General features: G+C 39.8%; 1 protein-coding gene across 9 annotated transcripts in view; it reads right to left on the reverse strand.

Annotated features, from left to right (window-relative positions):
* ST3GAL6 (ST3 beta-galactoside alpha-2,3-sialyltransferase 6) overlaps window positions 1–10,009 on the reverse strand; it is an 81,714-nt gene that overhangs the window by 4,851 nt on the left and 66,854 nt on the right. For all 9 annotated transcript variants that reach the window (XR_004081677.1, XM_031056658.1, XM_031056655.1 and 6 more), the window contains 4 exons: window positions 9,485–9,548; window positions 3,856–3,951; window positions 3,287–3,473; window positions 1,979–2,116 (listed from right to left, as the gene is read on the reverse strand). Coding sequence is in view for 8 of the 9 variants with exons in the window: in XM_031056655.1 (XP_030912515.1) it covers window positions 1,979–2,116; window positions 3,287–3,473; window positions 3,856–3,951; window positions 9,485–9,548 (485 nt within the window). In the remaining variant the exon portion in view is untranslated. The remainder of the gene's footprint in view (window positions 1–1,978; window positions 2,117–3,286; window positions 3,474–3,855; window positions 3,952–9,484; window positions 9,549–10,009) is intronic.

Below are 10,009 nucleotides of genomic sequence, written 5' to 3' on the forward strand. Positions count from 1 at the left end.
AGTACCACAGGTTGTAACTACCTCTGTTCACCTGTAGCTATCATAAAATTCACTTCAGAAAATATCATTTAAAAGCAACTACTTTTAAAATGTACTATCATGCAATATCCAGATATCCTCCGCCTGTAATTAAATATTTTCAGCCTACTTAATGGGAATAGGCACAGCCCTGGAATGACTCCACTACACTTTCTGAGTTTAGTGGTACTGGGGCAACACATCTGATTTTATTCCCAGCTCTACTAACAATCAGAAATGCTTATTGGCTATGCACTAATGTGCTCACTGGGAACATGAGACTGGTTTAATGGAAAAGGCAGGGACAGCAGGGAAAGCAACAGTGGTAGTGGTTGCTGGCATGTCCTGCAGGCAGAGGGGGCTGAAGCACAGGACAGTGAATGCAGCACCAGCTCTGCCCAGGGACGAGCAATGGTACAGAGGGCCCCGGTGTGAGACCTTCCTGCCCACAGAGCCTGTGGTGTGACCTGCAGCTTAACCAAGCTGTGCCAGTGCCACTGCAGATGTGCAGGCTCTTGTTATCTCCCAATCACAGCCCACCTCTGAGATGGGAGGAAAGGGAGGAAGAGCATGCTTGAGATTGATCATTGCTGTACAGGGGTGAGGAACTGCAAAACCCCTGGCATGCAGTAAGTAGGAAATATATGGAGGTAGCAGAAGGGGACTCTAGCTCTGTGCAAGGGCACTCAAAGGCAGGAGAAGAGTAAAGGGGCCTTTGCCCACATACCAGCTGACACCATGCACATCTCTCTGACTCACTGACAGCACTACTTTTAATGTCCACTCCCACTGAGAGGGGAGCCCCAGAAGAATCAGGAGGGACTTCTGGACCCATGGAGGCCATGTGCATTCTGTGGCCATTTAGATTAGTCAGACATCCAATTACTATGCTGCTTTCTTGCCACCCTTGGCTGAAAAACTGAAATGCCAGGGGCCCAAGCAAGCACATACCAAAATGGCTATTCCAGTCTAAGAGTTAGTAAGGGAGAAAAAAAACACTACTAGGCTCAGAAAACTGAAAGAAATTTTAGAAAAAGGTACAGAACCTACACCCCTGCCACCCGCTCAATACTAGAAAGAGTAAACCAGGAAAAAATTTGTGGCAGATACTCCACAGTGACAGCCTGTTGACATTTCCACATGTGTCACTTGGGTGGTGTTGATAAACTGGGGATGTGACCCCAGGTAACTGTCTCTGTGCAAAATAGCACATGGTTGATCCTGACTGCACAAGGGAGGCTCTCAGCTTGAAGCTTTACCTTTCATCAAAAACATTTTTCCATCAAGAACTGACAATTAAAACATATTTTTATGTCGAAATTGCTGGTTAGCTCATTACAATGCTTGGCATCAAATCAGTAAGTACAACTGTGATGCCAGACATTCATCATTAGCACGGAGCTGGAATATCTTCTTTTTTCCTTAGTCCCTCCCCAGCCCCAGGAGTATGAAATTGCAGAGAGTTAGAATTACCAGTTTGCTGGGGTTTGGAGGGGAGGGTTTGTTTCGTGTGGGGTTATTTTTGGTCTTTTGGTTTTTGGTGGAGGTTTCATTGTTTGGGTTTTTTTGTCTGTATTTTTATGTGCCTTGGATTTTTTTAAGAAAAACACCCAAAATTCATATCCAGACTCACTATTATTTCTAGAAGTTCTTTGGATCTGTCATGCTGCATTACCTGCCTGTCTTCCCCAGTTTTGGTAAAGGCATTTTGTCTGTCTGGAAAGCAGCTTCATTTAATACAGAATTACAGAACCCATAAAAAGGTACTTCTGGCACACAAAGCTAGCCACTCTTTCTGGGCTCCATTCTCCCATCTTCTAAAACCACCATCTAAATGGCAAACGACTTCAATGCAAACCTAAAGGGTTTTCTACATTAGTCTACTGTAATAAAGATATAATTGCGTCTAAATACACATTTAGTTGCACAAAACTAGAAGAGACAAAAGGAAAAAGCATACCTCCTTCTTAGGAAACCTTGTTGGGAAATGAAGCCACTCATAAGCAGCTTTCCTGGTAATGCTGGGATCAAGAATCCTGATTTGACTCGATTTGTAGATCATATTCAGAGCTGGTTTCTTCCAGAAGCCCTTCACGCTCTGTGACAGGCAAGTACATACACATTTTTAACAACTGAAAACAGTTGAATTTAGTTTTGTAGCAACTCTAACCAGTGTAAACTCCCAGAGCACGAGGTTAAAGAAGAAGAAGAGTGCTTAATCTCCCTAAGTACAAAAACACCTGCTCCTGCAACAGGAAACGGACTGCTGCAGCTGTAGCTAGCTGGCTGGAAAACAGCTTTGCAGAAAGGTCCCTGATGGACAACATGTACCAACAATATGCCCTGGAGGCCATAAATGCTCACTGTGTGCTGGCCATGTTACTAAGAGCATAGGCAACAGGCAGATAGAAGTTGCTATTATTCTCAACTACTTTGCACTGTGCCCTTTCTGCAGTCCCACAAATGCTGTGTTGGGCTCCTCGCTGTGCAGGAGGAGAGTGTCAAACAGCAGAGGGTTACTACAATAGCCAAGGGGCCAGAGCCCATAGCAAACAAAAAGGGTCTGAGCAGGCTGGGTTTGTTCAGCCCATCTTCAACTATCTGGAAGGGGTTAACAAAGATGAGATCACACTCTTCTCAGAGGCACACAGTGAAAGGAGAAGGAGAAATTTTCTCCTGCAAGTGTGCTGAAGCACTGGAATAGAGTTTGTAGTAATATCCTTGGAAATACTCAAAATTTACTCAGACAGTGCCCTGAGAACTCAGTATGACTTTGAACTTGGCCCTTAAGAAGACTCAAAAAGATTTTGGACTTAAGACCTCTTGAGAGAGGTCACTTTTAACATGATTCTGCAATTCCTGCAAGTGCACAGGGTAAAATAATGTGGGAAATGGCTGGAGCATGCATGTTAAAATATCAAACAACACTAGGAAGAGGATAAAAATACATCTTCCAGAGGTAAACTGCTCAGTGGCGAGGAACTGATCAAATATGTGCATTAGAAAGAAGACAAAGCAGTTATGGAAGAGGGATATTAAATAAACTGACTACAAGGAGATCCAGAGCTCCTCACAGAATTCACAGAATGACTAGGTTAGAAGAGACCTTAAAGATCATTGAGTCCAACCCATGCCCTAACGTCTCAACTAAACCATGGCACCGAGTGCCACCCTCTCAGCTGGGAGGACTACAGTTAAAAGCAAATGTGTATTTTACAGAAGCAATGTGTGGCAAGATGAGCCAAGGCATATGAATAATTGAACTCACTATTTTCTGACCACCAAGTATCTCCCAAAGCCACTTCAAGTCCCGTGGTTTGAAGACGATGAGAACAATAGTGGTATTAGGGTCATAGTGGATGGGATCTGAGAAGATAGATTCTGGGTAAGAAAGGCGAAAAGTCGTCCTCCTCCCAACATCCTCTTCGTACCCTATCACAGGGCCATTATTCATTCTGCAGAGGACACAGGCACAGAGACATCAGTGACTGCCCCACCTGCGTTCCTACTGTGCAGTGGCTGCCACACATGTTATTAGTCTGCAGGACATACACTGTGTGTGGGTACAGGAAAGTTTAGCAGCCCAGCATTTACGTATCACATTGAACAGCAGAGGAGCAATTATTAGGTGCACTCACCCTCTACACTCAGAGGGATCAGGCCAAGGTGGTTTAGAATACAGTCACACAATTGCTTATCGTGTGTCAGTCAAGCAGAAAGCAAGTCTTCTGATTTGGCTCCAACACACACACACTAGAGAAGGGCAGAGAGAGTACCTGGCCTTGGAAAATTACCCATTGCTCCATGTACACAAAATTCAAAGGAGGTAGCATTTACCTTATTATGATATCATACGAGTCAATTTTCTCCCCTAATGTCTTATTTCGAAGTACTCCTCCATTACCAACCACAATGCACCGTCGACAGGGAATGCTGTGGAACAAAAAGAAGTTTTAATATACATGACTTCCCTGGCTTCATATTATTAATGATACTTCTGCATGTTATCTGGCTTATTTTCTAAGTAAGATCCTGTATCTTTTGCAGCCCTTGGCCCCTACAAAGCAAATTCAATCCCATATCATGTACTATGGCTGCTTAAAAAAAAAAAAAAAGGCACTATTTCAGGGACTGACAAAGTCCATAACTGGTTTCTCTCTTGTGAAACTGTTTTTAGACATCTCCTTTTTCTAGTGGTCTGCTGTTTAAGATCACACCTAACCAGTTTGTGATATGGGTGCCATTTGATAAATTATCTGCCACAGTCCTTCAAAAATGTGTCCCAGTCTGGAAAATTATCCAGTCTGGAAAAGCTAACTCAATATTAAGGTGCTTCTGCAGTATTATACAACTGCACACCTCCAACACAAACTACAGCAGCAAAATTTATGTTCACCTTACAGGCCTATGAACTGTACATGTGAAAAATCTTAGTCCAATGACACAGGGCAGCTTTTCAAATTAATATGGTGTTGATTTTTCTCCCTCTACTTAAAAGGTGCCGTCAAAACACGTTTACACAAGTGACTGTGCATGCTTCATAATGTAACAAGATGGATTCCTTGATGAGAGGAATTGCATTCTTATATGACCACATTCAAATCAGACACCATTATTAGGCCTATAAAATACTATGTGCTAAAAAGTAAGATTTTATATTACATCAAGTCAAAAGAGAAATTTCGAATTTACAATACATTCAGAGATAAAAAACATGCAAAATAGGTACTTGGAGATGTTAAACTTATGAAAGTTTAAGGGTAAGATTTTCAAAGTTACCACAGGTTTTTTCAGGGCATATTTAGCTTTTACCATCCTATTTCAATGCTAATAAAACATGCTGGGAAAAAAAAAAAAAGGAGGGGGAGCTCACAAATAGGCTTGCTGGTTTTTTTACTCAATATATTTTGCCTTTTTAGGGAAGGTTTAAATCAAACATGTAAAACTGTAAACTCCTTTCAGAATAAGCACATCATTTTTTGTTGTAAAAATGCCTCTTTGTTTTGAGCAAAAGCCATTCAATTTGGTTGCAGCAGGAACAATGAGAAAATATAAGTCACCTCACAGCAACACCCCACTCCTTTAGTTCTTACTTGAAGAAAGAAAAAGGCTCCATGCCACTTCTTGCTCTAGGTTCAGGACACTGAAACTGTGTCCCAAAACCCACTATAATTTATACTGAATTCCCAGCATGGCACTTCATGCAAACTAACTAACTTCTTTCTCCTCAAATAGTCCAATCTGTTTATTCAGCTCAGAGTTATTATTCAACATCAATCAAAACAGCTGATTCCAGCCAAGACTGAGCAACATCTCAATGTACAAAGCAGTTCCCTGAATTGCCTACAGAATTAACAACCTCTGCAGAAATAGTTGCTTTTAAACATACATATACGCATACATACACACACACACATATATATACACACACACATATAAAACCAGTGCTCTAAATGCAGCTTTCAGGGTTGGGTTACATGAAAAAAAGCTAGCATACCTTTCTCTACTGTCTCCTGAACAGCTTAGTAGAAAGCAAGCATTCATTAAAATACTTCCAGCTAATACCATAACTCATGTGACCTGGTATCTTGAAAATCAGAGGGATGAAAACCTGTTATCCCATCATGTCCACAGTACACTCACTCCCTCTACACCCCCTAAATCCCCTCCCTCTCTACTCTTTTTGCCCATTCATTTTCCATTTTATTTTTCTATCTAGTCTGAAAGTATCTTAAGAAAGCAGGCTGATGAACATATGCCTCTTACAATTTCCAGCAAGAGTAAGAATGCAGAAGTTGCCCTTTTCCTGAATTACACCTTGTTGCTTACAGCTATAGCTTAGAGCTCAAAGTAAGCAAGGAGAAGGGAAAACCAGATGAAAAAATGTCATCAGTAAGTGATGAGGGTGGAGTGAGGGAGAGGGGCAAAAAGCACAGGATTAGCATATGGTTGTATCATGTGTCCTGGCATTTACTTTGAGGAGGCACTGCTTTTTCTGTTCCTTGTAGATTAACTTAAAGTAATTCCTTATTACATACCTTTCAACTTTTGGAAGAGGTAATTTAAGATACTTGTTCAGCAAGTTAATCAATAGCAATTGAAATAATGCCTTCCACTCTGGTATACAATTAAGAGGTCTTTGCTTTCTCCTTTCGGTAGTCATGATGCAGCAGGACACACTCACGGCAGGGAGGGCAAAATAAAATGTGCCTTCAGAGCTGAGCAACTGACGTTTGCTCACCTACAGAAGTTGTGTAGCTGTTCTCAAGTCAAATTCAAGCTTTTTTCTTATTGCTGAATGCAGACTAGATTTTGTTTATGACTAAAAGTTGACTAGTACTACTTGGACAGAAAACAGAGTGAAATTTGAAGCTTGATTAAGTTTTTGAATTACAGTGCCCTTCGTAACATGCATACTCAATAAGTTATCAGCTGCCATAAATTATCCAATAAAAATCTAAAATTAGTATTTGAACTTTTGAAATGGGTACAGTCAACAAGCAGATCAAATATGTCTAAAGAAGTGTACACAAGTAGAGTCAAACAAATTTAAACAAACAGTAGTACTGAGCCCACTAACAACAATAAGCAGGGAGAGAAACTGTTTATGTTAAAAACCAGAGCACAGTATCATAGAAAATGAACACACAACATAGAGATAAAAAATATGTAGCAAGGCTGAACTACATTTAAAGGTTCTTAAGTTAAATAAACTGATTTTTACTTACAGCAGATCACAGGTCAACACACGAATTTTCAGCAGACTGTTACTCTCAGATACTTTAACAACCTCACTTCTTAAAATTTCCTTTTCCTGTTTTCAAATTGAACAACCCCAAACACTCAGCCTTTCTCCAAGTCAATATATTGACAAGAAGAGAAATTAGTTTAGATATCCTTGAAGTGACATCAGCTGTACTACAAGTAAAATATAACACTGGATGTTCAGTAGCACAGTATTTGTGACAGTGAAAAATATTAAGACCTTGGCTGTACCAACAGCTGTAGGAAAGGTCTGAGTGACAAATGGATTGCCTTTATATGTCAGAGATTTACTAAAAATATAAACAGATGCCAATGCAAACACCATGGTAACTGACCTCCAATGTCTGCAGGTACTAAGTCACTCAAACCACTGCCCCATTCAGGTGGTGCACAGAAGCCTCAATCTCAAGGCTAGGCCTTGGCTTATGTATTTTCTTTATATGGTGAAATGCTAAAAGAAGCATTTTCCTAGTCTGCAGAAGAAAAACATTGCTAAATGGAAATGTAGCCTCTAAAGTTCAGAAGGTTTGCATCCTCCACATTCCACTGAAATACTGTTTCAGTGGAAAAAGAAAAGAAGATCTCAGACTCCACTCCTTCAACACTTGAGGAATGCAAATTATTTCCTTCGAGGTTATTTGATGAAAAGAGGATGCAAAGGTCACATTTTGTTGACTCAGGATTGTGTAAATGCATTTGTAAGAACTGTTGAGCTCAGAAACCTTAGAGCACTCAGCAAGGACTTGAAGTCACAGTCGAACTGGAGTCACTGATACTGTTCATTTCCGAACTCTTTGGGAGAGCCACATCTTTACAAAGTGAGAATTTGATCTTAGTTTGGGGAAAAAAAAAACTCTGTAGCTCACTGTGTACAGATTTACGTAAGTTGTACACAAATACAGAGACCTCATGTTTATCTAGGCTAATATTTGTCTGCCTTAAAAAACATTTATAGGGAAATCTGGTTTGTGTTCTGCCAAGAAGGCTGAATTGGACAACAGTATTACAGAGCTGCCTAATAATTCTGTATTACTGAAGAACATTGTTAGGATTAATTCCTAAAGAGATTCACTTTTAAAAGCCACTATATCTCAGTGAAATATATGTAAAAAAATTCTTCCTGACTACAGTGATTTGTGCCCTAAGAGTGCTGTACACAAAACCTGATGAATCTCGAAAGAATATATTGTATTAAGTCATTATCTGCTTGATTTGTTAATATTAATGCCTATTAAATAGTAATAGGTCTCATTTTGCTTCAGTACCACTGAAGTATGTTACTTTTAATAAAATGAAGCATACTTCCCAGAACTACTAACCATATCTACATCTCAGAGGACCTACATTTAAAGGATGAATACCAATTTCCTCACTTTTCATCCACAGGACAAGCATTTCCACTTAAAACGTACAAGCATCTCTACTTTAGAGCACAAACGATTAAGGTCCTGAACTTACAGTTTCAGGGAATTTCTAATATAACATTTGGCACTGTCCTTCAAACTCCAGACAAAATAGCAGTCAATTCTGTAAAAATTTACCCCGTTATTACACTCCTGATAGAAAATACAGAGTTTTACTTTTTTCCTTCCTTTTCTTAAGAGTAAACTTGAACATCCTAGAAACAGACTAAACACAGAGAAAGGCAGGAGTACAGTAGGGAAAAAAAAATAAAAACTCTGTATTAAAACAAAGTCTTAGGTTTGAACATATTCCACCCAAGTTTAATTACACTGTGATCCTGACATGTGGCTTCAAGCAGCAATCTTTATGATCTCTGTAATTAAAAAAACAAAAGTACAGCCAAGCTCAGTGTTATTTGCATTCAACTCTATTAAGAAATGTGTATATTAACATCCCATCTGGCAGGCTGTCAGCCCATTTGCTAGACTGCAAATCTAAGGAGTCATCTGCATCACTTTGTAAACACAGGACTTTAGTCTACTTGCCAACCCTGCCTGCAAAAAATCCCAACAAAAGCCAAGCAAAAAACAAGACACACAAACACAAAGGACCTCCAAAACAAAACAAAACGTGGCAGACGTGGCTTCCAACAAGAGATTTAATCTAATTAAAGATTTAATCTAATTTAATCTATCTAATCCACAGGAAGCAAGTTATCTCAAGTATGCTCCCTTCCATACCACACCCCTGTTACTTCCAAAAGGACAGACAGCCTTTCCTGTCTTCCTAGGTCTCCCTTATCCACAAGGAAAAGGAAATTGAGTGTATGTAGGAACAAGGGCCCACAGCAGCCAGCAGATCAGAGGCACAGGGATATACCCAAGATTTGTTCTGATTAGAAGCAGACACTGGTTTGCACCTGCATATCTCAAACATTCTCCATCTTACACTGAATTTGCAAGAGGAGGTCACATTCAATCTAAGTATGAAAAGATATTACAGGAAGATGGGACTGCATTCAGCTGGTGAATTTCTAAAACACTTATAAAAGGAAATTTCCAAGTTAAAGCTCTCTCAAAGAGTAATTTTTCTTGCATGCTGGTACTACTGAAGTGTAAAACCAAGCCTACGGAAACCTTGGAATCAGCTACACACTGCTTGGACCCTGTAAGTCTACTCTTACGTGTCTTGACTAATTTGAGCAATTTCAGGATAAACCCACAGCCACTCCTTTTCAGGTAAGTACTAAATATTAAAAATGCAAATAAGAGAAACAGTAGCAAATAAATCATCTCACCTGTCTTCTTCACTGGAAAGGCCACAGTTCTGCAGTCTTGAAAGGGCTAAACGAAAAAATTGCTCTAAAAAGCAAATATAAACAAGATTAATGAAAACACTCAGTATTTGCAATACAAAAATAAGCATGGCACCTTGACCACAAAGTTTTTGAACACAGTAGTGCATTGTGCATAAAAACATCAAAGTCAGAACACGTGGAACTTAGTGCCACAGATCAACCAATGATGCCAAAGAACTTGAGGTTTATCACAGCTCCCCCCTAAGTTTTTTCTGCCTCAAAATACAAAATAGCATGAGATCTGTATTTAAAAAAAAATCTTAGTTACAGTAAGTAAGAATTGGAATAATTTCCAAGATCCACATCCTAACTCACTTTGGTTTTTCTTCTATCCACCTTCAGCTGACTCAAGAGCGTTCATACAGCCAGGGACAGTAACAGTATTACATACCTTTGGAGAAGACATCAATCAATGTGGTAAAGCTAGACAGAGACACTTTCCCAGCCCACCCCTGGTGGGCAGGC

The sequence above is a fragment of the Geospiza fortis genome, unplaced genomic scaffold, assembly GCF_000277835.1.
Source record: "Geospiza fortis unplaced genomic scaffold, GeoFor_1.0 scaffold1, whole genome shotgun sequence".
NCBI classification, from domain to species: domain Eukaryota; kingdom Metazoa; phylum Chordata; class Aves; order Passeriformes; family Thraupidae; genus Geospiza; species Geospiza fortis.